This window comes from Vicugna pacos, chromosome 12, assembly GCF_048564905.1.
Source record: "Vicugna pacos chromosome 12, VicPac4, whole genome shotgun sequence".
Taxonomy (NCBI): Eukaryota; Metazoa; Chordata; class Mammalia; order Artiodactyla; family Camelidae; genus Vicugna; species Vicugna pacos.
The window spans coordinates 34,496,428-34,522,717 of NC_132998.1; the positions used below are offsets into that span (position 1 = coordinate 34,496,428).

Consider the following 26,290-nt stretch of genomic DNA (forward strand, 5'->3'; position numbering starts at 1 on the left):
TTTGGTGGGGAAAGACATGCAGTAGGGCTGATTGGTTCTTCAAGAAGTTCATGATCATCAACCTTAGTTGGATCCTCAGTATCGCTTGCCTACTTGTATTTCTCTGGATAATTCTTCCTTTCTCATGCTAAGCATGTGATTTGTCCCACTACATGATAGACAAGAGAGAAGTCACTAACCAGAAACCCTCTCATTGTCTGAATAACAACTGTGCAAATTTCCCTACAGCTATACTCAATCTACTCTTTTCCTTTTTTTTTTTTTAAATATTGAGGAATTGTCCTTCCAGTCCCATTTCCTCGGGATGTTTAGAATATTTGTTACACCTATTCACTCATAGTTTGTCTCCCTCTCTTGCTGAATATTTCCTATTGACTTTTGATTTATTTACTTTTAATTTTAAAGTTTCAGATTTGCAGAAACATTTTAAAAGATCATATAGAGAGTTCCCATATAACACATACCCAGTTACCCCTGTTACTAACATTTTACATTACTTTAGTACATTCATCACAACTAAAAAAACCAATATTGATAAATTACTGTTAATTAAACTCCATACTTTATTAAGATTTCCCTAGTTTTTCACTAATATCCTCCCCTACCCAGGAATGCCGTCCAGGACACTACATTACAGTTAGTCATCGTATCTCATGTTATAGATGCTGGTTATTGGGTTGGTGAAGTATTGTTTAATATTCATTCATGGTTGATAAGAAATAGAATATTCTAACTCTTAACGTATTTTGTTAAACTTTACACTATGGGACAGCCCATATGTGGATAGTCAAGATTGATAAGAGCACTGTCAACACTTAGAATGATGGCATGCCTCGTGGGGGTTTTGTAGGAGTGTTAAGTGCAACTTTAGTAGACTAAGTCTATATATGAAAATTTGTTTTATTTTGTTGAAATTATAGATTATATGCATTTTAAGAATCTGCTTCTTCCTAAACAATGAGTTTTGGATTCCTCATTCATAACTTTACCTATTGATCATATGTAGTCCTTAAGCAGGGGAGAAAATAGGGTGTCAAACCCTGATGTCTTTCACAAATAATAAATAAATTGTGTGGTGTAATAATTTGATAATAAATTATGAAGTGAGATTAGAGTTCACCTACAACATAGTTTACCTTTGGCATATTCTGGACAAGGTTAAGGTAGTAGTATGATAATGCTAACAGCAAGTTTTTGTAAGACAGAATGACTGAGTAGAATAGAGGTTCTCAGTCTCTTTTCTCCTCCCACATATCTAAGACAGAACACATTTCTATCAGTAACAGTAAGTCAGTAATTCTCACGAGTAGGGAAATGGGTATTTGAAAAATCTTCCTTTACCCCCAGTGTTTCTTATATACACATTCACTTTTAGAATGGCATGTGTAGAACTTTTGCACATGTTTCATTCGTTTTGAAGCTCAGTTAGAACTACCTTGCCAGCATGTTAATATATCTTTATAACTTTGATACAGTGATTATATTCCCAGAGCCAAAGTAATCAAGAAATACCCAATAATGCTTGATACTACTTAGAAGTTACATGGAACTATAGGAAGGCTATTATAAATTACCATTTGTTTTTGTTTTTTAATTTGCATGTGCTTATTGTACAAGAGCTATTTAAGCAGGAATTTGCCTGCTTTTTCAAAAAGCCAAATATTCTCCTAGAGCAATGAAGTATCAGAAAACAAATTGTCTTTATTTGTGTGGAAAGCAAAAGTAAGATTTTTATGTTGTATTATGATATAAAGCTTATTATTCCATTCCTTTAGCTATTTTTTTTAATTTTAGTTATTTTCATGAAACTTTAAAAATATTCTAAAGTAACCTAAGAGGAACTCAGTCTAGGTTGGGAACTCATGAAAGCAGGAATCATATCTGTCTTCTTTACTGTATCCCCAGTACCTAACATTGTGCTTGCTAAATGTTGAATAAATGAGCTTTGTTCTCTGTCCTCTGAATAATTTCTGTAGGAGAGCATGTCAACAAGCTAGTCATTATATCTATTGTTAATCTTGTCATGTTCAGCAGATAAAAATGCAAGCAAAATTTTCTAGAAATTCCATTTAAAGATTCAGTAAGTAATATTTGGATGTAATGATTAAATCCTTAATGCTGGAAATCATTAAAATGTGGTGAGGTGGGGTACACTCTACTCTTTGAATTGGGTTCTGGCAGAAAATTCCAGTATTTACCTTCTTTTTAAAAAGCAGACTTTCAACATAATTTAATGATCTCACTAAATTTCATTCTCTAAAGAGAGACTGTTGGTAACATAAATTTTTGATGCACCTCTTACAGTTTATTCCTTATATACTTTATATAATAAATAGTAATCTCTACATTTTTATCTTTACAGTCTTGAATTTGTAGTTCATTTTTATACACTCCAAAGCAAACTTCAGCATTTTTGTCATAGCCATCATTGGACCAAAGTGTATTTGATGTTTTAAGGGCATGCTAATATTTATTCACTTAAGATAAAAGAATGAATAAGAAAACTTCCCAATTCCTGATAAGAAAAATTTCCTAGCTTGCAGTCGTATTTTTCTTTGTGCTTCTCATTGTTACAGATAATGACTTTTTTGTTGTTTATACTAGTTTCCATTATCAATATAGGTTTTTTCCCCTTCTTTAAAAAATGTGACACAAATCTTCAAATTCATGGCAAAATAATTCCATACTTGTGAACTTAATTAAGCACCTGAATTCTAGAGATAGGTATAAGTAAATAAACATTCTATTATAGTTTGTGTGACCATGGCAATTAGCCCTTAAAGAGTTATTTAAGATCATAAAAAAAAAAAAGATGGACTATAAAAAAACATACAGAACTAAAAGATTATTCAGAATTAGGTGCTCATGTACCAGACAGTGGGCTTTTTGCCACATTTTCCATATTAAAATTTAAATGTAGAAGTCCATTTGTATTTGGAAAATACTGTCTATTGTAGTATTTTATTATTCTGCATAATTATTTATAATAGAAAGCAAGGACTTAATACCTGTGAGCCATATACAAGACAGTACATGAGTGGATGGTGCATGATGGTTCCAAAATCTAACCTTTTTCTAAAATTAATTTTTTAATTAATTGAAGTATAGTCCATTTACAGTGTTGCATCAATTTCTGTTGTACAGCATAATCTTTCAGTCATATGAATACCTACATATATTCCTTTTCATATTCTTTTTCATTACAGGTTCTACAAGATATTGAATATAGTTCAATGTGCTGTACAGTAGAAATTTGTTGTTTATTTTATATATAGTAGTATTTCCAAATCTCGAACTCTCAGTTTATCCCTTCCCACCCCCGTCCCCCCGGTAACCATAAGTTTGTTTTCTATTGTGAGTCTATTTCTGTTTTGTAAGTAAGTTCATTTGTGTCTTTTTTCTTTTTTAAGATTCCACATGTAAGTATCATATGGTACAAAATCTCACTTTTTTAATTAAAATTTTTTGAAAATACCATATACAGAAAAAGTCCTAAAGAGTGCAAAAAGAAGCAGGTCATTCAATAATACTACCTGTGACCACAGTTTTTACCAAAATTGAATCAAGTACTGTTGCATATGCCATTTTCCTCATGGCTTTTAAAGTGATATATATCCTTGTAACAGAAAGATAAAAGCAGTTCCTTTGACAGTCCTTTGCTGTTTTTGGCCATTAACTTTGGGCAGTGTATCCTGTTGTTGAAAGTGGTGAGTGATAAGTCAAATTGTCAGGTATCTTTTTTTTATTCAACACCAGAAAAAAATTGTATATTTGAACCACCAGAAATTGACTGTAACATAGTATTTAATGATCCAGCATTATTTATAGACTCTTTAAGAGTTGAGGTTATATATATAAGAACTTTATTTCCTTTCCCTGGATATTTATGGGCATTAGTATAGCTCTTAAGTGAGAAGTTAATTTTTAGATTATTGCTTTTTCCACTATCTACAAAGGAGTTCATATGAGAAATGAATTTAAGAAAAATTTTTACTCTCTTCCGTTTAATTCTTTTTTTCTTATCTCTGCTCTTTCAGTCCCTAACTTTTTATCACTGTGTTTTTTCTTTTTTCCTAAATCTTCAGTGTTAGGGTTTTTTGTTTAGTTTTAGTTCTTTTTTTTTTTTAATACTGAGTTTCTATTACATATTTGAATGTATTCCATCTACCTTGTTTGTTTACTCCATACAAAATAGGCAAAAAAAGCTCAAGGCTTAAAAGCAATGGTTCAGAGAACTCATTTTTAAAGCCTGTTTTAGGGGATGGTGAGGGCTCATTTAGACTTACTTGCTGCTTCTGTGTTAGCCGATTCTAGAGTGACTTGCAGTTGTCTGTATTATATTTTGGTTGGAAAACCTGAAATTAATAGTATTTTGTTGTTTGCAGGCCTTCCTAGGAAGCACAAGGATTGGTGAAGGAAAATATGTAGAAGAATTATTTTGCAGTTTTTGTTGAAAAGAAAATCTTGTAGTTATCTTTTGTTAAAGTCTTTAGTATCTTAAAGTGCCTGTGGTTTCTTAAAATCTCAGGGCCTTAAAATAGAAAAAATGTTTTTCATAGCAGAATGTTAATCAGTCTGTAGAAAAGACGAGTTGACAGTGTTAATTGTGTACTTTGATGGTTTTAAACCTTTAAATGTTCCAGTTATAAAGTTTTATTTTTAAATTTGGCAGATGTTCAACAGTTTAATTATAATCAGATTTTTGTATTCCAAGACACTCTTTAAAGAAGGAGAGTTTCAGAAATTGAGGAAGAGATGAATTGAAATTTTAAGAATATTAAATTTATAATTGTTTGCTTTCAGTCAGAAATTGGGTTTGGAAAAATGGAAACCTACATCAAATTGGAAAAGCTTGGAGAGGTAAGTCAATACTTACCTTAAAAATGTAAGATACTTTTTTTTTTTCTTATCATCTAAACTCCTCTGTTAGTCCACAAGTTTTTCCAACCTGGGGAGAAAAAAAAAGTAAGCAGTGCTTTCTGAAAGATTGTATCTTGTTATGAAAAGGCAACAGAATATTAGAAGGAAAAACCCTTCAATTCTTGAAATTATGCCAGCAGTGTGAGAAGAAATGAATGTTGTTTATAGCCATGTAACCTTTTATTGAAGCACAGAATATTGTGCTTTCTTGGTAACAAAATAGACATCTATTTGTTATTCGTTAGTTAGCTTCTTGGTAGTCTGCTATCTGTGCTGTTATGTGGGAAATTGCATGTGTTCAAACTTGAGAAAAAATCAAAATACTGTCTTTCAAGATAAAGACATCTCACTGAAGGTTAAGGAAATTCTTGGCTAATGAGACCTTGTTTTTCTTGAACTTGCTAATACTACTGACTAATTTGAAATGGTATATACCTCTCAGAATGAGAAAGGGCAAAGAATAGAATAGAATTAATTAGTAGGGAAATCTTAAGGGAGTTTGAGGGCTATCCTGGCAATGATAGAAGAAATCTGTAAAATATATTTGTTTTTTAGAGGAGAGCTATATATACAAAGATTCTGAGAAGTCTGAAAACAGGTAAATTTTAATAATATGTTAATTACATTTTCAATATTCAGTTAATATGCCTAATTAATTTCCTCAGTCTCCATGTACCATTACAGGTAAAGTTCCCCTGATTCTAAGGCTATTGATACAGTTATTATTCTCATACAAAGTACAAAAAATAAATTAAATATCCTCTCTCATGTTTTTATACTTTTAAGGCACTCTATAGGGTTGTAAGATTAGTGAAGCTGTGCATATAGAACTGAAAGTCCTCTTAGCTATAGGAAAACTAAGACTTATTATCATGGTGGAGTTTTCCTTGCAAGGTGGAATGTAACATATGCTTATAAACTTAATTAGTGCTCTTTTTTTTTGTATAGATGATATAGACAGACTTTCATGGTATTTTTGATATGTCTTTCAAAAATGTATTTTATAGGGTACATATGCAACAGTTTATAAAGGAAGAAGTAAATTGACAGAGAATTTGGTGGCATTAAAAGAGATCCGGTTGGAACATGAAGAAGGTGCACCATGTACAGCTATAAGAGAAGGTATGATTTGTGGAAAAAGAATACAATAATACCAAGCCAGGGGAAGGGGACTGAGGGGGAGAGCTTGTATCTAAAGCTGAAATATTTAATAGAAAGGAATTAATTGGTTAACTATATTATTGTATAGCTTATAATGAAATTCTATGAATTTATTAAAAATCATTGTCATAGACAAATATTTAACATTGGGAAATGTTATATTTTGGTGCATGGGGAAAAAGCTAACCATAAGTAATATATACAGATGTAAATATGTTTGTATAATGATACAATTTTTTTTTAAAGATAAATTATCCAGAAAAGGGTTTGAGGCATCTGATTAGCAATATAGAGGAGAGAAAGGTACTTGGGCTCTATATCTAAATTAATCTTACAAGTCTCAATAAGGTAACATTTGAGAGGAAACAGAGGATATGGAGAGTTAACACTGTTAACAATGTAATATTGGGGATAATTTTAAGAATTAAAAATATCAAACCCAGAACCATAAAAGAAAAGAAAAACATTTGAGTCTCTTAAAATTGCTACTACAAATGCCTTTGGTGGGTTGTTTTAAATTTAAGAGACTCTTAAACTTAATCATTCATATGTTAAACTTAAGATTTTTTTAAAGACTGGCTACCACAGACTAAATAATTGGCTTTTTTTTTTTTTTCTGTTTTGCAGTTTCACTGTTAAAGGATCTAAAACATGCAAATATAGTAACCTTACATGACATTGTTCACACAGATAAATCTTTGACTCTGGTCTTTGAGTATCTGGTAAGCATTTAAAAGTTCAGTATTTAATTTTGCCATAATAAATCATAGCAAATTGAATTTTTCAACAGCCTCAGGGACATTATTGTTTAGTTATTAACATTTAATTAAATTATATGTGGCTCATTATCTTTCCTCAAAAAACAAGTTATTTTTAAAAATTGAATAGTATTAAGTAAATTAGCCATGCCTTCTCTAAACTATGTATCACATAGTAAAGTGCTATATTTCTTTAGGATAAAGACCTAAAACAGTACATGGATGACTGCGGAAACATCATGAGTATGCACAATGTGAAGGTATGTTTTAGTGTGTCATTTTAAATTTCATTTAAAGCAGAGACAAACACTTAAGCATAGACGAACTACAATACATGATGTATGTCAGTTTCATATATTCTGCTTCAGAATTTTCTGTTTGGCATTTTAAATAGGTTGTCATCCTCTGAATATGTTTACTTAGAACTTTTGTTTACTACACTGTAGTGTTTTCTTAGGATCAGATCATTTTGTAGAACTACATTTTAAATGTCTTAAAGAGTACTTTTGACATTTCCTTTCACATTATAACACTGATTCTCTTAGATACAGAATACGTTTACATGTATATTTTGCTTAAAATGATTGCTGTTATATCAAAATCTACATGTTTAAAAGTGATCATTGCATTCTGCAAAGGGCCTCCTTTAAATGACAAACTACCTTAACATATTTAGGATGGCATTTAATTATAAAACAATTTTTCAAGATACTAATCTAATGAGTAAGGCCAAGAACATGCATAGGTATTATGAATACTAGGCTGGAGATACCAGTCTATATTGTCAGGAGGGAAAAGTAAGATAATTGTATGTTTTCTTAAAGATATCTAAGATGTAAGTAATGCCTGGTAAGTTTGGTATAGTAATCAGTGCCAAATGTAACCCAAAAGTAAAATAAAAGTAAAATTAAGTAAAAACATTTGTTAACAGTTGTATCCTTACAGTAGGTTTCTTTGACCTGGTATATGCCACACTTAGCAAAAATTTATTTATCCAAACTTAGTTAACAGTTTGTGAGAAACTATTCTGGAAATAGGCTGTCCCAGCTGTGTGTCTGAGATAGTTCCAATTCTGTAGATAGTAACTTTAAACTTAACACATTTTTAAAAATAGTTAAGTTTGGTACAGAAGACAGCCAGTTTCTTTTACTAAAAAGACTGCTCAAAATATTGAAGTCTCTTTCTGTATATGTTCTGTGAGAATTGTTTTCATCATTTTACATTTTGTTTTGCAAGATGTTGTGAATCTTATTTGCATTTATGTGTTTGTATTTTATGTTGTTTTTCCTGCTCTCACATTAGCAATAATGTGGAAAGATAATTGTCCTTAATTATCATAATTTGACAAAGATTTGAGAAGTTTATATCTTGTAAAACCAGGTCTACATGGCTGGCTTAAGTTGTAAAGTATTTTATTCTTTATCTGTTTAAATAGCACTTATATTTTTCCAAACGTAAAAAGTAATGAGACTATTTGGAAGTAGTAATTTTAGTTTTCAAAAAAACATAAGTAGAGGGCAGAAACTCTGCTAATTAGAATTTCTTCAGGCCCATTGTTCACCTGCTGCCTTGGCTTATTCTTGAAGTTCTGCTACTTTTCACCTTCATGTAAACCAAGGGTACTCTCTTGAATCCTCTGGACTTGAGGCTCTTTTTTGTTAACTAGAAAGAATCAAAGACCTTCTGTATTTCATGTTCCTTTTTCTTTCAAATTTCACAACAAAAGTCTACCATTAGCCTTATAGGAATTGCTTTTTTCAGAGTCATTCAGAGCTGTACAGTGCTAATTCCCTGTTCTGAATCATGGCAGATTTTGAAGGCTGAGTAGGAGGTGCTGAAAGTAAAATACCCAGGAGGTGGGTGATAGAAGCTGATTTAGGTTATTTTAGGTTATTTTTATAGCACGTAATTTGCCAGAGCTATGCAGCGCCATTCTTTTGGACACTTCCGGATTTTCATAAAACCACCAATTCCATTGCCTTAAAGACATTGTCCCAGATTTTGGGGGTGGGGAGGAATGGAGTGGGGAATGGTAAAAGGCTGTTGTTTCAAACTTTAAGCCTTAGTAGGCCTGTAAGTTTATGAGGAGTATGTGTACTTTAAATCATTTCCTGTAACAATTGAACTATTAATACTAAGACAAAGAGTTTCATTTCACTTTGTTTTCTATATTTATTTTCATAGGTACTGTCTGACTAAAAAATAGGTAGATGCTTCAAATAGAATAATAAATTGTAAAATTCAAAAAACTACATAAGGAGAAGGATGTGGTTCCTTTTTTGTTTTAAACTATTCCAGGCCAGTTGGTTTTCTGTTTACCATAACTTATGCTTATACCAAAGTATATCTTACTTTCTGTAAGACTAATTTCTACTTTTTGTTTCTATAGCTGTTTTTATACCAAATTCTCCGTGGTTTGGCTTATTGCCACAGAAGAAAGGTGTTGCACCGAGACTTAAAACCACAGAACCTCCTCATAAATGAAAAAGGAGAATTAAAGCTAGCAGATTTTGGTATGGAACATAAGAGATTTTTATAAATAGTTCCAGGTGGTTAAGTTTAAAAGAACAACCGTTGATACTGCATGATTGCTTTTATGTGGGTCTGAGAGTTTTTCTCTGTAGCCCGTGGAATGAAATATTTGAAAATTTTGGTGGGTGAGTTTTGTTAGTGAATGCTTAAAAGATACCAGTTCTCAGGTGTGGCTCATAGACCCCTAAGAGTCCTGAGACCTTTCAGGGGGTCTCAAGATATATTATCAAAATTATTCTAAAAGTTACTTGCCCTTTTCACTATGTTAATATTTGCACTGATGATCCAAAAGTAATAAGGGATAAAAAGCTACTGGTGCCCTTAGTATATAAATCAGGGCAGTGGCACCTCCCCATACTTAGTAGTCATTGTATTCTTCACCACTATACATATGTAGGAAAAACACTTAAAAAGATATTTGATGAAGCAGTAAAATTTGTTAAATGTTATTAAATCTTCATCTTTGAGTATGTCTTTTTTGTATTTTATGTGTTGAAATATATACAAAACATATTTGCTGCACACAGAAATACTATAGTTATTTGAAGGAAAAGTGCTTGTTGTATAATTATGAGTGCAAACTGAACTAGCCCTTTTTTTTTTTTTAAAGGAGTATCACTTTTACTTGGAAAAAAAGTGACCAATAGACAAACTATGGTTATGCAAATGTTTTCTTGAAAATGAATGAAGTGAGCCTAGTCTGTCATTTCAAGAAAAGCAACTGTTAAAGTATTTCTTGACAATAGTGAAATTTGAGTTTTCAAGCAAAAATTAGATTTTGGAAATTTCAATCTGCCATTTTTGAGTTTGATAGCTTCTTAATACTTGAGGGCTTTTCTGATGAGATCAGTGGTAATATTGACAAGTATGATTTTTTGATATGCTAAAAAATGTAAATATTTGTAATATTTGAATAACCCAGGGAACCAGTATCTTCCAGATGACTAATGCAGCTATTACAGAATTATGCATAAGTGAAAGATCCATTTAAAGTGCAAGATAGACCAGTGAACTTTAATGTAACATTGAACAAGAGGTTCATTGATATAATTTCAGTCACCACATAATCTTTAAGAAGCTATTTTCTAATTCTGATGTAGTATCAAAGAAGAATATGTATAATTATCAGAAGCTGTTAAAAGGCTCTTCTTTCCAACCTCACACCTGTGTGAAATCTGACTCTATATATAACTTAAAGCAAACATCACAGCAGATTGAATGCAAAAGCAGATATGAGAATCCAACTGTCTTCTATTAAAATAGCCTACAAATATATAAAACAAGACAATTTACGCTAATTTTAATTTTATTTTGGAAAAAATATTTTTCATAAAAATGTTCATGTTGACAGTGTTTAATGAGAAAGTTTTAAATTATTCTCAGTTTTTCTTATATGGCAGGTATCAGTAAATATAATCCATATAAATAAAAGCTCTTTGGGTCTTCAGTAATATTTAAGACCGTAAAAGAGGTCTTAAGAGTAAAGAGTTTAAATGCCACTACTGAAAGGGGTTCCTTTAACTTACCTGCCACCATGACTTTTGTTTTTATTTATATGCTTAATAATTTAATTAGTAGCTGTTTGTCTCTTTTTAGCTAATCCAATTTTAAGAGAATAGTAGGGAAACTAGAATTCCATGTTTTTTGCTTCTAGGAAGTAAATTTTTTTATATTGAGAGAACTTTGTAGACTAGCTTTGATTTTTTTTTTAATATTTCACATTCTGAGAGTTTGAGTACTCTAATAGAAGTTAGTTTTTAAAAGCCCGTGCATTTAGTTAGTATTTATCCTTTTTTTTAAGTGATTATAGTAGTTTTACTTCTGGAGTATTTCATTGAATTTGAAAAATATTAGTGTTTCAAGTATTACTCATAGTAACAGATTTGAAAATTAGTGTTATTAAGTGGTAAATTTATTCTGGAAATTCCTATACTTTTTTTCATTTAACACTTTTCCATTTGTTTGAAAGGTAGGTTGCCATTTAAAAGGAAATGGGTAGGCCACATGAGTTTAGATAATAAATTGCAAGTTATTTGCATATACTTACATAGAGTGTCTAGGGCATAATTTATGTTATTTTCCTAGTAATTATTATTCATTGTCCCCCCATCACTCTCCCTTCTCTTTTTTTTGGCCAACCTGTATTTATTGCTGCTTATTCCTCAATCCCAAAATGAATGACAGTGATAGAAAAACCCTGCTTGGCTATTAGAAATGCAAAATGAATGGCAAGGGCCATCAAAATTTTACTTTTGGCAGGGAATAATACTATGAGTGCTTTAAATTTTGTTTCTTTACCTCTACAAAGCAAACCAAGCAAATTTCATCTTCCCACAGGCCAACAGGAAGTTCTTATTATTCCATGAGCTAGTACGATCAATTTTGAATTGCTTTTAGTTATTTGGTTTTTTTTACTGGTTGCATAGTAAGTATACGTCAGACGCAAGTAAGGGAGAGTCATGTAACTGAGTATTTTACTATAAATTGTTCTTGATCTCTATGAAAATTCTACTCCTGTTTCTGTGATCAATAAAATTCTGGTCTAAGAAGTTATTACTATAAACAGATGTTTTCATTAATAATAGAAAATGGATTGTATAATAATACCATATCACATTTAATTAATTTTGTTTGGAAGAGATGATTATTTCATTTCATGCCAGTACTGCAGTTCTGATTGTGAACCAGGAGCCTATTTGAACAAGCACCCTCATTTAGAATTCTTTCAGGAGCAGGAGTGTAAGATACTGAGGAAACTATTAATTGCATTTGCTTTGATGTTTCATGTATAGTATGTAGGATAAGAAAATTTGCAGCCTTGTTCTTTCTCCCATATAACCCAATATTAGTAACAGGAAGAGAAATCAGAAAGCTATCCCCATTGGCTTTTTACCAAAATTTGTTGAATTTATTTTACCAAGTTGGGATGGTAGAGTAAAACCTGTAATTAAATAAAACAGTGTCAGCATTGCTTCAGTTCAACTCTTTAGCCCATATGCTAAAGAAAAATAGTGTGAGTACTGCCTAATTATTTAAATTTCTGCTTTCATTTGGGTGACTTTATCCAGTTTAACAAAGTATCAAATCATCCATTTATGACATTTTTCTTGTTTAATATTTTAGCATAATAGTGTCACACACAATAGAAACCACAGCCTAAAAGATGAATTATTTTTTGTTGTTTGGAATAAACTATATGTTAAAATAAATTTATATTTGTTCAAATATTTTTTAAAGTTACTACTTCTGGTGATCAAAATTTGGAGGTGTAGTGGTGGTAAAAAGAATTCTCTTACACCAGTGGCTCAAGAGATAAAGTTGTGACCTCTTGCCTTTATTTCTAGATAATCACTGAATTTCATATTAAATTGACAAAGGAATGATATGTTTTATATCATTTACAACAATTAATATCCAAAGGCAGTGAGGTTTGTCTTACTTTAAAGTTAACCATATAACTTAAAACTTAAAAAGAAAGTATAGAACAATGTAATTTATTCCAGGGAATAGACTTCTGCAAGGGAATTGTCAGTGAAACTTAATAGGATCATGGACCAGTAACTTCATGGTTTTTTGGTATTCTGTTTTTTTATTGAAGTATAATTGATTTACAATATTGTGTTAGTTTCAGGTGTACAGCAAAGTAATTCAGTTACACTCATATATAAATATTATTTTTCAGTTTGTTTTCCATTATAGATTATTACAAGATATTGAATATAGTTCCGTATACTATACAGTAAGTCTTCGTTGTTAATCTAATTTAGATACAGTAGTGTAACTTCATGTTTTTTGATAAGAATTGGTATAGCAAATTAAATTTGGAATCAGGTTAAGAAGTGACAAAAGCCTATAGTTATAAGAAGTAAAATTGTTATCTTAATGTCACTGGCCTATTTTGCATTAATTTAAGTTCAGGTAGGAAGTGATTTGGCATCATAATTCATGGACTGAAAGAAGAATATCTTAAGATTAACCTAGATGCCATACCAGATGCATTTACTCATAATAGCAAGCATAGCCTCTGATTATGGAATTGTTATTTAGTTTAATTACATAAGGATTTGCTGACCCAAGACCATGCACACTAAAAAAAAAAAAAATCATAGAACTAATTTTGTTAAGCTTCAAGAAGGTATAGAGTAGCCATCTCAAGCATCCTTGTGATAGGAGTCATGGTGAGAATGTGGACTGGGAAATCCATTCTAGCTATTTCTTAATGATTTTCTTTCCCCAATGAAGGACTAGCCAGAGCCAAGTCAGTTCCCACAAAGACCTACTCAAATGAAGTTGTCACACTGTGGTACCGTCCGCCTGATGTGCTTCTCGGTTCCTCGGAGTACTCAACACAGATTGACATGTGGTAAATATATGCAGATATTATTGCCATTTATAATTTTGAAAGAATGTAGCCATTAACACAGGGCAATACTGGTAGATATTTGGCTTTAAAAAGGTAATTATTTTAAAGAGACACAATATAAGCAATGAGTTCTGGAACGGAAGATCACCTATGTTTAAATACCAATTCTGCCACTTAAAACTGCATAATAACTTTATCAAAACTACTGGCCTGTTCTTCATTTGAGGAAATGGGGATAGCAACAATAACTACTTTAAAAGGTTGTTCTGTAGATAATGTTAAGACCAAATGAGCTAATGTATATAAAGCACTTAGAAGAGTGTACATTCTCTTATATGGTAATACTGTGTAAAGTGCTATGTAATTTAAAACAAAGTACATAATAATTTAAAACAAAATTATTATTTTTATCATCATTTAATATTCACCAAAATCCACTTGCTTTAAGTTGATCTAGAAATAATAAAATACTATAACCATCTTCCTCACACACCACTTTGATCATAACACTCCTTTATTCAAACACATTTGCCGCTTCCCCGTTCATTATCTATAGAATAAGGTACAATTCTTCAATCTGATACTTAATGATCTCTATAATTTCTCTAAACTTTTTTCAACTTATTTCAGGCTATTCAACTTATTTCAGTTGTTTCCTTTTAGCCAAATGGCTACTCACTGTATCTCATAAAACCTGGACTTTCCCACCTTTGCTCTTATGTTCATACCAGTTCATCCATTTGGAATGCCTACTCCGCTTGTCTAACAAGAGCCTGTGTCCAGGAACTTTGAAAACATGGTTTCTCATAAATCCTTCCTGAATACAACCTAGCCTTCCGTGGCAATACCTTCCTCTGAACTGTGGTTACATTTATTACTTGTACCTGTCATGTAGTGATAAATCATACTTCCTTCTGTTGTTGTCTTGGGTTGAACATTTATGTAACTTTGTATAACTTTTTTTTAATTGTGGAAAAATATACATAACAAAATTTATCGTTTTAACCATTTTATGCATACAGTTCTCTGGCATTAAGTACACTTACACTACTGTGAAGCTGTCACCACCATCAATCTCCAGACCTTTTATCATCTTGCAAAACTGAAACTCCATACTTATTAAACAAGAACTGTCCATTTCCCTCTCCTTCCAGACCTATGGCAGTCACCATTCTCCTTCTGTGTCTGTGAATTCCACTTTTCTAAGTACCTTCTATGAGTGGAATCATACAGTATCTGTCCTTTTGTGACTGATTTATTTTACTTGGCATAAATGTCTTCAAGGTTCATCCATGTGGTACAAAGATATTTGACTTGATGTGCCAGAATTTCCTTCATTTTTAAGGCTGAATAATCATTGTATATGTATGTTATAGTTTATTTATTCATGCATTGATGGACACTTAGGTTGCTTCTAACTTTTGGCTGTTGTGCTGCTATGGACATGGCAAATATCTCTTTGAGACACTGCTTTCAGTTCTTTTGGGTAAATACTTAGAAGTGGAGTTTTGCTGGGTCATATGGTAATTTTTTTTTTTTTTTTTAGGAACCACTACTGTTTTTCATAGTGGTTCCATCATTTTACCTTCTATATAACATTTTAATGTGTATAATTAAATTTTATACATAATTGCTAGATTGTAAGTCCTATAAAGGCAGGACTATGTCATTTTTAATTCTATTTTTTTTTTGTTTTATGAGAGAGATAATTAGGTTTATATATTTGTATATAATGGAAGTACTGGGAATTGAACCCAGGACCTTGTGCATTCTAAGCATGTGTTCTACCACTGAACTATGGCTTCCCCCTGCCAGGAAAGAGTATGTCTTAAACTCACATGTATTCACACAGATCCTAGAAGACAGTGTCTATTCTGTGAACCTTTACCTATTTCTCTTCCTTCTCTTAAACACACACACACGTTTACTCACACACTCTTCATTTGGTTTACGTGTTCTCTTTCTGCTTCCTGCATAAAAACATCTTGAATCATTTGCTTCTCTGTATCCCTGCTAACCACCACCTAACACACAGTAAGCATTAAATAACTGTTAGCCATTTGTTAGTGTTATTCTTTAGGGATCATGCAGAAGAGAGCTGGACATTTTAAGTGGGGGAAATGGATATATCAGTATGGAAGTTGAGACAAATAGGATAAATGTTAACAAATTAGTTTAGTTGGATCTGAAAAAAATCTCTGCAGATTTTCTAGCAGGCTAGTACAAATTCTCCAGAGAGGCAGCCTTAAGGAAAAGATTCTTGTGCTTAATAATGTGTAAATGGATTGCTCATCTCTCTCTCTTTTTTTAAATGGTTTATTTTGTAGGGGCGTTGGTTGCATTTTCTTTGAAATGGCTTCTGGAAGGCCTCTGTTTCCAGGATCAACTGTGGAAGATGAATTGCACTTAATCTTCCGACTGCTAGGTAATGGAAGAAATCTTATTCCCAGTGATTTGTTACCTACAAATGACTAGCTAGATAAGACTGTACCTTTAAAAAAAAATATTTACAAATTTGATACTGAGACTAACATTAATAGCTGTTATAAGAATTATAATTAGCGTGATTAAGATAAAGATAGATCCTTCTAGGTAACTTCTTTTCAGTTACTGAGTTCCACCTTAGTAATAAAATTTTCTTCTAAAAAATCTTTATGAAAGAGAAATATTATTGAAAACTGACCTGTAGCACATTATTAGGAAATATTTTAGCTTAGGTATCAATGAGGCATCATTTTTATGGCATGATTGCATAGTCCAGAAATAAAATCTGTATGTTTACTATTTCTGTCATTTTGGTTTCAGTTGAAATAATCAGGTCATTACTAAATAGAAATTGTTCCTTAAGATACTTCCTTAGTTCTCCCTGTTTATATATATTTACCTATATAAAAATTTTTATATATTTATAAATATATATATTTTTTAAATTCAGGAACTCCATCTCAGGAAACTTGGCCAGGTGTTTCTTCAAATGATGAGTTCAAGAACTACAACTTTCCAAAATATAAACCACAGCCTCTAATTAACCATGCACCCAGGTATTTTTTTTTTTCCTTTAAGTGAAAAGGGGAAAACCCACATGATTCTTTACAGTCTCTTGAAGCATTAGCCTCGGTAAGGATTCAGGACAAAAAATACATGCTACACATAAACAATTCTTAAATATTTTAGGATCTAATTTAATTTCATTTCTTCCTTTCTATGTCAAATTAATTTTATAATTCAGTGACCAGGAATTACCAAAATATGTTAAGTCCACAGAGTTGAGGTGTAAGTGAAATGAATATAGAACGCATGTATTAGAATTCTAGAGTTTATGTAGTTCCCTTTCCTGGAAGGAAGACATTGATTAATGCCTTATTCAGTACCATGAAGACTATGATGAAATTTGTCCAGCTGTCTACGCAGTTATTCTGTATTTACTTAAAAAACCTAAGAATGTATTGTAAGCAAAATCGTGACTCTTACACAAGATGACCCATCAGTATTTAAGCCATTGTTAACGATAATTTGTATGCGAAGAATATAAACTGTCTGACCTCATATCCTTAATATTGGCTATCCAATTAAAATTTGTTTTCAGACATACTCCAGATCCATCTAAGACTTCCATTAAAATTTGTGTCAGAATATTTTTACTTACGGAATATATTATATTTTCAGTACGTAACAGAATAAATAACCCTATTGACCATATTTTTTCATCTTTCTTTAAGTAAAAGAAAAAGAACACTAAGATACCAAATAAGGGCAATGTCTGTTTTAATCGAAATTGCACACAACATAACACACTCACTGTAGTTCTGTTTATTCCCAAGATAGGGAATAATAGCAAAACTGTTCTGGTACCAAAAATATTTTAAAGTTTTCATGTGAATTGATATTCTTGCCACTATAGCAGCTAACAACATTCTAAGTAGACTTTTCTTAGGAAGAATAATATTATGTGCTAGACTTTTTTGTATGTTTTTCTCCTATTTTTGTCATTTACATATTTCTTACTGCCAGATTCTTCATGACCTTAGCACCTAACTTGTCTGTGCCCATGATGCCCTGGATGTTTGTCAGAATGGCAAGCTGCAAAGGATAAAAGAGTCTGAAGACTGTCTAGGCCACAGTACCCACTAAGAGCACTCAGGGGGAAATATATTTTTATTCGTAATTGTGCTTTTGGCAGTGAAAGCTAATTTCATCCTTAGGTTATCTTTACCCATTGCTCAGCAGACTGCCCTGTAAAAATTTGTTGAATGACTTATTTCTGTGTTTATTTTGAACCACAGTAATACATTTTGGGGTCACTTATCTTTTTGTTTTCACTTATACAATAGGAAAATGATACTTTTGTACTCTTGTGTTCAGGGGAACACTATGAAAACTGATCTGATATACTTAAGCTTTCTCAATAATAGAGGTTACTTTGTTTTGACACAAAAAGGTGATTTTTTAAAAAATTCTATAGTTTTAATAATTAATCTGTTCTTGAATACTGAAATTTGAGTTGCAGCCCAGTTATTTGTGCTTTCTTCTTAAACAAGTGGCAAAATAAGTCTTTTAAGGATAAAACATTTGAGTCTGTTTGAAAGAAGCAAGGTGTGCTATTTAGGACACTTGAATTTAACAGACACCTGGAAAATAGTTTATTTGAAAAATTGTTATCAGTTAAGATAAAAAATAAATTTCTACTTGTCTGTTGTTTCTAGGTTAGACTCTGAAGGAATCGAGTTGATTACAAAATTTCTTCAGGTAAGTCACATCTTACTATGTAATTGTTAAATGCTGTGTTAACTTCTCTGCACCCTAGTTTCTTTATCTTTAGAACGGGATCGGTAATCTCTCTCTCAGATGTTTGTCATGACAATTAAATAAGATTATTTATGGTAGTATCTAGCATGTGTTAAGACATACGCTTAGGTGAAAAAAAATTACGGTTTCTCTTACCTTGTCTGGTCTCCCATTGTGACCTAGAACAGTCTGAGGTAGTCAGCTGCTGGCATTGATCAACTATGTCAAGGTCATGTTCTCTGCAGTTCATATTCTCTCATGTTCTCTTTCTCTTCCTTATACTTACTGCTGCACAGGCTGCCATACCTTCAAATACCATTCATATCTTTATTCACAGCAGGAAGAAGAGAGAGGATAAGGGTTGTGTTAGCCACATTAGTCCTCTTGTACCTAGAAAGCAGAGGCTTTTCTGGAAACCTCTGCAGGGCTTCTTCCTAAGTCTAAGTCTTTCTAAGGCAGAACATTAATTTTAAGACAGGTTGGGTATTGGGGAGCAGAATTGTCATAATTAGCCTAAACTTAGAATGGTCATGATTCATGATTCATCTGTTAGAGTTGGAAGCATGGATGCCTTAAACAAATCTGTTATTTCATCAAGGAAAGGGGGGAAATGGTTGTTGAATAGGTAATTTAATAATGTCTTTCATAAAGGTATTGGGTTTATTTCCAAAAGTCCTTTGGTATTCATAAGAAAAATAACACCAAAGGTCAGATATTTCTAATTTTTCATCACTTCAGAAAAAAAGGGAACCTAAATTGTTACTTAAGATCCAACTTGATCTTGGAAATTTGTAGCTCAGATATAATCATTGGTACATAATCTCAATAGCAACTCAAATTAGAGCATAGTACTCCAGATTGGTTCTTTTTTTAAAAAAAAAAAGTCTTTGTATTAAGTAATTAAGATAAAATTAGCTCTGAATGCTTCAGTGCTAATTTGTGTGCCCCCCCACACACACACTTTTTACACAATTTAGAGGAAAAAGTTAATAAAGCAATTCTTTGGTTTTTCACAGTATGAATCTAAGAAAAGGGTTTCAGCAGAAGAGGCCATGAAACATGTGTACTTTCGAAGTCTGGGACCAAGAATACACACTTTACCTGAAAGTAAGAGAAATTTGTAGAGTGTCTCCCTACCCCCACTCCCCTTTATTTTCATTTGTCCAGCATTGGAAACTAGGGTGAATTAGGGGTTTAGGAAGAGATTGTTGGTTTTTAAGCCTAAAATTCTGGTCTTTTGTAATTAGATCAGAATTCCTTGAAGGGAGTTATATGTCTTATTTGCCTATGTTTTAATTTACTTCTTTGAACACTGAGCACATTGCCACAAGGCTGTAAGAAATCAATAGCATTTAGGCATGGGTCATTAATCTTACTGGACTAAAGTTGGAAAATGCCATCTGATGATAGACATTGTCATTTGGCCCAGTCTGGATTGCTTTGGTTCAGAGGTGTTAAAAATGGACTTCAGGCAAATAGTAATGAAGCACAGCCAAAACATAAGACTGTTTTCTTGTGAAAGTAGATTTCCTTTTTGGTATGTAAAGATGATTTTCCTTTACTGTGTTCACTTTGACTTTACTGTCCCCACATGATGGTGGTGAGCATATTGTCAGTCACCAAAATAGCCAACTTCTCATGTCTGAGGCAACTGCTTGATTTTGCTCGGAACATTCTTTTTTAAAATCACCTCAATATCGTACTTTATTGAGTAAGGTGAGTGGAGAATTGTGAGAATATTTGGGAACAGAGCTGCCAAAAGCTTTCACTAATTTCCCATTCTCATTTACTAGACAGTATTGATTGATCAGAGTTTTCTAATTAGAATCAAGAATCCTTAAGACTTTTCACTTAGAACTTAGACTGCATATTTTTTAATGAAAGAGTACCTCTCTGGCAGAGATTGAAAATGAGAAAGATGAATTACAAGTGTTTTTTAAGATGATGTTTACATTTCATTTTTAATATCAGGTTTTATATTTTGAGTTGCAGGTGTGGTGTACAAACCTATTTCTTGTTTTTCTGTAAAAATCTGAAGATAGTTTGAGGATTTGACCTTCATGCCATTATAAGGAGACAGATAAAGAAAGGATAGAATAAAACTGAGTAATACTTTTTGATTAGGTCTCCCAACTCCAGTTAAGTCCTAGAAATAGACAATGTACATTCTCCTCAGAGAAACACATACTCAAAGCATGATTTAAAGCAGAGTTGGGGGAGAAATGTTCTGAAGGGAGGTTAATTGGTTTGATTTTCTTGTCAACAGTGGGACAGAAGGGAGAATATTTCGGCGGGGCTATAGCCTTATAAATATTTCATGTTGACTTAGTATACATGTTTAGACAGTTTGTCTACAGTTGGGTTATATTTGCTTTAACGATGTTAGACTTTCACCTGATAATTTTTGTCTGTGCATTTTAGGTGTATCAATATTCAGTTTGAAAGAGATTCAGTTGCAAAAGGACCCGGGTTTTCGAAATTCTTCTTACCCAGAGACAGGTGTGTTTGTCATAAACCATTTCACGTGTCGATCATGAAATTTTGTGCGGACCCAAGTTTTTGGTTTATAAATTGATCAGTAAAATTATTGATGTAGAAACCAGTGTACAGTGCATTCCACAGCTGTGTATGTTTAGCATTGCACGTACTCACTTTTCTGTATGATATGGGCAGCTCAGTAATTCTTCAGAGAGAAATCTGACTCAGTCAAAATCAGGGATCCTGAAAGCTGCAGATGGCACAAAGACCTTTCACAAGTGGCCTGGCTTGATCACTGCACACGCCATCCCTGGCACCTGAGGCAGAAGACACATCTTATGCTTCCCTAGTCATCAGGTTCATCACTTCGAAGCATAGAAGCTGTAGACTGACCCCCATCAACAAAAGGGTCATTTAAGAACAGTGCTGATCACTCTTACCGTGGAATATTAGCTTTTGCTGGTGGGAACATTAGCTTCATAGAGTCACCAAATACTGTATGTGGGATAAAACTGAACCTTGAACTGCCTCATAAAATGACTTTATATTTTAGGACATGGGAAGAACAGAAGACAGAGCATGCTCTTTTAAGTCTGATAACATGGTTTCAAGCCCAGCCCCCAGCCTTTCTTATCAATCAAGGACTCAGATCTGAAGGCAATTATTTCTTTTGGTGGACTTGGAATCTTCGTTTGTCTACACTGTCCTCTTCACAGTGGAGTCTTTTTATTTCAGACCTACAGATTGTTTTTATATTTGTTGTCACAGTGTGACAATTTTTTTGTACAGTTGGTTTTAAGGTCTTTTCTGCCATTAGAGCCAGTAGGTTACAGCTATTGATGTAACTGTAGCTGCAATTTTTGTGCAGGACTGAGAAACACAGTGCATTATTTATTGCGGAATCATTGCTGCTAAATAACTACTGTCTGTTTAACACAACAGTTGAATGCCTGAAGAAGTTGCAGTGGCTTTATTATATGTGAATGCATCTGTTTCTCCTCACAGATTGTTTTACTGCTGCATTTTTTTGTTTGTTTTTAAAAATAACTGCAGTGTTTCCTGGAATGTAAATTTAGCTTTGCTTAACAGTAAAATAAGTGAGCCATCTTGAACACTCTTAAGTTCGTGCTATATAATTTTTTATTGACCATTGGCAAATAGAGTAGCTAAGAAATTGATAAGCACATTATGTTTAGGAAAGCATGTGATACAGAAGTTGATTTGGGCAAGTAAATACCTGACATTTTGGGGATCTTGCATTAGATACCAGTAAATTAAAGCACCAAAATTATTTATTTTTACCTTTCCTCATTTTAGAAATATTTACTGCATAATAATGGATATTTGTATACTAATACACTTAACTTGTTTTACATTGTGCTTTAATTTAGTTAAAACTAAACCATACAAGTCCAGTCAAACATGAGAGGTCTTGTTACTGTTTATTTGTTTTAAATACAATTCTTTAATTAGAAGGGATAATACTTCGTTGGGGAACAATTTATTTCATTTGAGAGCTGTGTGTATGTGTGTGTTTTTTACAACATTCACTTGGAATCAGCTAAAAGCTGTAATATGTCTTTGAAATGAGCCATGATAAATACAAATGAGAGAAATGAGAACTTAGAGCATTGTAGGTATTATCTGTTTACCAGAGATAGTAAATATTACAGTTTTAATTATGCATCTTTTTGAACATCACAACTACACCTTGGTGTTGGCAGCAGTGTTTTAAGCATTTGTGTTCACTTTTAAGGACTATTTGTTTAGTGCATCTTACAAACTACAAATCTTAATTGGTATATTTTGCAACGGTCATGTAAATTTTTGGCTTATATATCATGAAAGTAGTCATAACGTAATTTTTTTTCCTGACGTTCACTGTAAAACATTCAGGGGTCCTACCATTTCTGTTCAGGAAATCTTGTAGTTTATTGTTATTTAACAGTATTAAGTGAATTTTTGTATATTTCATTTTAACTTTATTTGTGAATAGTGATTGTGGCATGTTTGGGGTGTTATTTTAATATTTCATGATAGTGAAATTTTAATTTTTAAAAAAAATTCTGAAAGAAACAGATTCATGTGTAATGGTGAATGTTGGACCACTACTGCTTTTCACATTTGTAAATTGGTTTTATGTTAAACCCTGTAGCCTAACAAAACCTGCTGTTATTTCTGACAGACATGTATTAATATTGTACTTTGAAGGTTATAAATATTATGTGGAAGTTCCTCCATTTTGTTTTGAAATTTATAATAACAAAATCTTCATGTTGTTAAATTTGTTGAGTCACAGTTCTTTCTTGGGAAAGAAGGCTGTGCAGAATGGGATAATTTTCTTTCATGGGCCTCCTTAATATAATGAAGTCTCACTGTGACAGTGATGGTAATTAATTTATATTTGTGCCGGCCATTCACTTAGTGGTCTTAACTGTAATTTTGTAGGATAGCACTTTCAGGTATAACTGTCACATTTTTCATTTCATGGGTTACATATTTGACTTGTTGCTAATTAGACATAGGTATGCATAGATTTGATTCTTGCATATAAAAGGTGAAGAACTATACCTGGTATTTACATAAAATTCTTCTTCCTAGGAAGAGCTAGGGATGTTTCTTCATTTTATTAAGGAATTTGATTTTTTTTTTTTGATACTTGAGCACCATTCAGATTCTGAAAACTTTGCAGTGAAGAGAATGAAACAGAAATTTTGAACCTTGAACACATGATTCGTCTTAAACTGACAAGGTTCTTAAAGGTAAGAGAGGATGCCTTTTTTGTTTTCCTTCCAAGTGTTGCTATTAATACATTGAATATGTCGCTCTGTATGGAAGTGGCTGTATTCTGTTTGGTGCTTTACAAGCTTATGTTTGAAAGACTACTTGTTAATGTGTTCTAATAATCTTATCTTTTAGACCCAAGATAATTCTTGTGTTTGTTTTTCATGTGTGTGTTTTTTGTTTTTACTTTTTTTTACTTTATATGTAACATAAAGTTTGCCATTTTAACCCTTTGTAAGCGTACAGTTCAGTGGCATTAATTATTACATTCACAGTGTTGTACAGCAATTACCACTGTCTATTTCCAAAATTTTCCATCACTCCAGACGGAAACTTTGTACTCATTAAGATATAACCCCCCGTTTTCCCTTTTGCCCAGCTCTTGGTAACCTCTTATGTACATTTTCTATGAATTTGCTTATTCTAGATATTTCACGTAAGTGGAGTAACACCACATTTGTGTTTTGGTGCCTAGCTTATTTCACATAGCATAAATGTTTTCAAGGTTCGTCCATGTTGCACCATGTATCAGAACTTCATTTGTTTTCACGGCTGAATAATACTGTTGTATGAATATACAACATTTGTTTATCCATTCATCTGTTGATGGACACTGGGTTTTTTTCCCACCATTTGGCTGTTGTGAGTATTGCTATGAACATTGGTATATAAGCATCTGGTTGAGCCCTTGTTTTCAGTTCTTGAGTTTATATACCTAGGAGTGGAATTGTTGGGTAATTTAGTGATTTTATGTTAACTTTTTGAAGAACCACCAGTTTTTGAGTGACCACACCATTTTACATTCCCAGTAGTAATGGATGGGGTCCAATTTCTCCTCATCCTCACTTTTTTTTTTCTTTCCCATTATATTCATTCTAATGGCTATGAAGTGGTGTCTCACTGTGGTCTTGATTTGTATTTCCCTAATGACTAAGGACATTGAGCACCTTTTTATGTGTTTATTGGCCATTTCTGCTTTAGAGAAATGTCTATTCAAGTCTTTTGCCCATTTTTAAATTGGGTTGTAGCCTTTTTGTTAAGTTGGAGTTGTTCTTTATGTATTCTAGATATTAGACCCTTATGAGGTATATGATTTGTAATTATTTTCTTCTGTGGATTGTCTTCACTTTCATGGTGGTGTCCTTTATACAAGTTTTTAATTTTAATGAAGTCCAGTTTGTTTTTTCTTTTGTTGCCTCTGTTCTTGGTGGCATATTTAAGTTGCTGTTGCTAAATCCAAAATCATGAATATTTTCTTTTACGAATGTTACAGTTTTAGCACTTATATTTAGGGCCTTGACCCATTTGAATTATTCTGTACATAGTGTAAAGTGAGGGCTCAACCTCATTCTTTTGCATGTGAGTATCTAGTTTTCCCAGGGCCACTTGTTGAGAAGACTGTCCTTTTTCTACTGGATGGTCTTGGCACCCTCATTGAAAATCAGCTGACCGTAGGTGTGAGGGTTTATCTGGGGACTCTCAAGTCCATTCTCTTAGTCTACAGCTCTGTCCTTCTGCCAGTACCACAATGTTTTAATTACTTGTAGCTTTGTAAGTTTTGAAATCAAGAACTGCAAGTCCTTCACCTTTGTTTTTCTTTTTCAAGATTGTTTGGCTATTCAGGGTCCCTTGAAATTCCATATAAACTCAGGATGGGATTTTCTGTTTCTAGGGGAAAAAAGTTTCTTTGGGATTGCGATAGGAATTGAATCTGTGGATTATATTGGGTAGTGCTGTAATCCTAATAACACTATTAAGTGTTCCAATCTATGAACAGGGGATATCTTTAGTTTCTTGATATTATTTGCAGTTAAAAGAATAGCTGGTAATTTAGTTTTTCCTTTTCAGTTTTCCTATCAATACAGAATGATTGATAGAACTTTAGATTTAAAAGATCAGAGGACCACTTTTCAAACCCACTCCTTTCCATCCATTTCAACCTCAGTAAGTATATTTCCTTAAATATTTATGTTTAAAGAAGATTTATATATACATAGCATGTTTTGATGTGCCATATTTAAGCTAAATGACAACTCATTTTCCAACTTGTACCCATACAGAAAAGTGAAATTTGGATCATCTAAAGTAAATGGAAGGACACCAACCCGCTTGCCTCTTCACACCTTTTATCACAAAGTATTTATTGAACAAAAATAATAGTAAAAATGATACATATATGAAAGTGGATGAAGATTTGCAGTCATACAAAAGATGTGTACAAAGAGACCAACATTTAGGTTATAGTTCTATAAAACTTTACCATAGCGTTTTAAGACTGATCAAGCAAACATGTAAAAAGGGGAAAAAAGTTACTTAATATGTTCTTTGAAATCTGTTTTCTGACTAAAATAGTTTTAAAGACAAAAAGCCCAGCACACACAGAATGAGGCAGAGCTATACTCTTTTACTCCAGTTCTCTATTTGTGTTATAGTGACTTTTTGATTCATCAAAAATTATGGTATTTTTCCATTTCTAATAAATGGAACCAAAGTGTATGTTAATCATAGT

At 32.4% G+C, this 26,290-nt stretch overlaps 1 protein-coding gene across 5 annotated transcripts in view; it reads left to right on the forward strand.

Moving 5' to 3' along the window:
• Positions 1 to 25,966, forward strand: part of CDK17 (cyclin dependent kinase 17) — a 92,236-nt gene extending 66,270 nt beyond the window's left edge. For 2 of the 5 annotated variants that reach the window (XR_012078503.1, XR_012078505.1), the window contains 14 exons: positions 4,804 to 4,860; positions 5,928 to 6,042; positions 6,709 to 6,803; positions 7,037 to 7,099; positions 9,229 to 9,352; positions 13,614 to 13,734; positions 16,062 to 16,159; positions 16,670 to 16,775; positions 18,438 to 18,480; positions 19,536 to 19,626; positions 20,941 to 21,018; positions 23,672 to 23,759; positions 25,630 to 25,725; positions 25,842 to 25,966. Coding sequence is in view for 2 of the 5 variants with exons in the window: in XM_006197927.3 (XP_006197989.1) it covers positions 4,804 to 4,860; positions 5,928 to 6,042; positions 6,709 to 6,803; positions 7,037 to 7,099; positions 9,229 to 9,352; positions 13,614 to 13,734; positions 16,062 to 16,159; positions 16,670 to 16,775; positions 18,438 to 18,480; positions 19,536 to 19,626; positions 20,941 to 21,018; positions 21,551 to 21,588 (1,029 nt within the window). In the remaining 3 variants the exon portion in view is untranslated. Of the gene's footprint in view, positions 1 to 4,803; positions 4,861 to 5,927; positions 6,043 to 6,708; positions 6,804 to 7,036; positions 7,100 to 9,228; positions 9,353 to 13,613; positions 13,735 to 16,061; positions 16,160 to 16,669; positions 16,776 to 18,437; positions 18,481 to 19,535; positions 19,627 to 20,940; positions 21,019 to 21,550; positions 23,282 to 23,598; positions 23,760 to 25,629; positions 25,726 to 25,841 lie in introns of those variants that run through there. The other 3 variants (XR_012078504.1, XM_072973199.1, XM_006197927.3) reach the window with 3 other exon arrangements.
• The last annotated feature ends 324 nt before the right edge of the window (positions 25,967 to 26,290 follow it).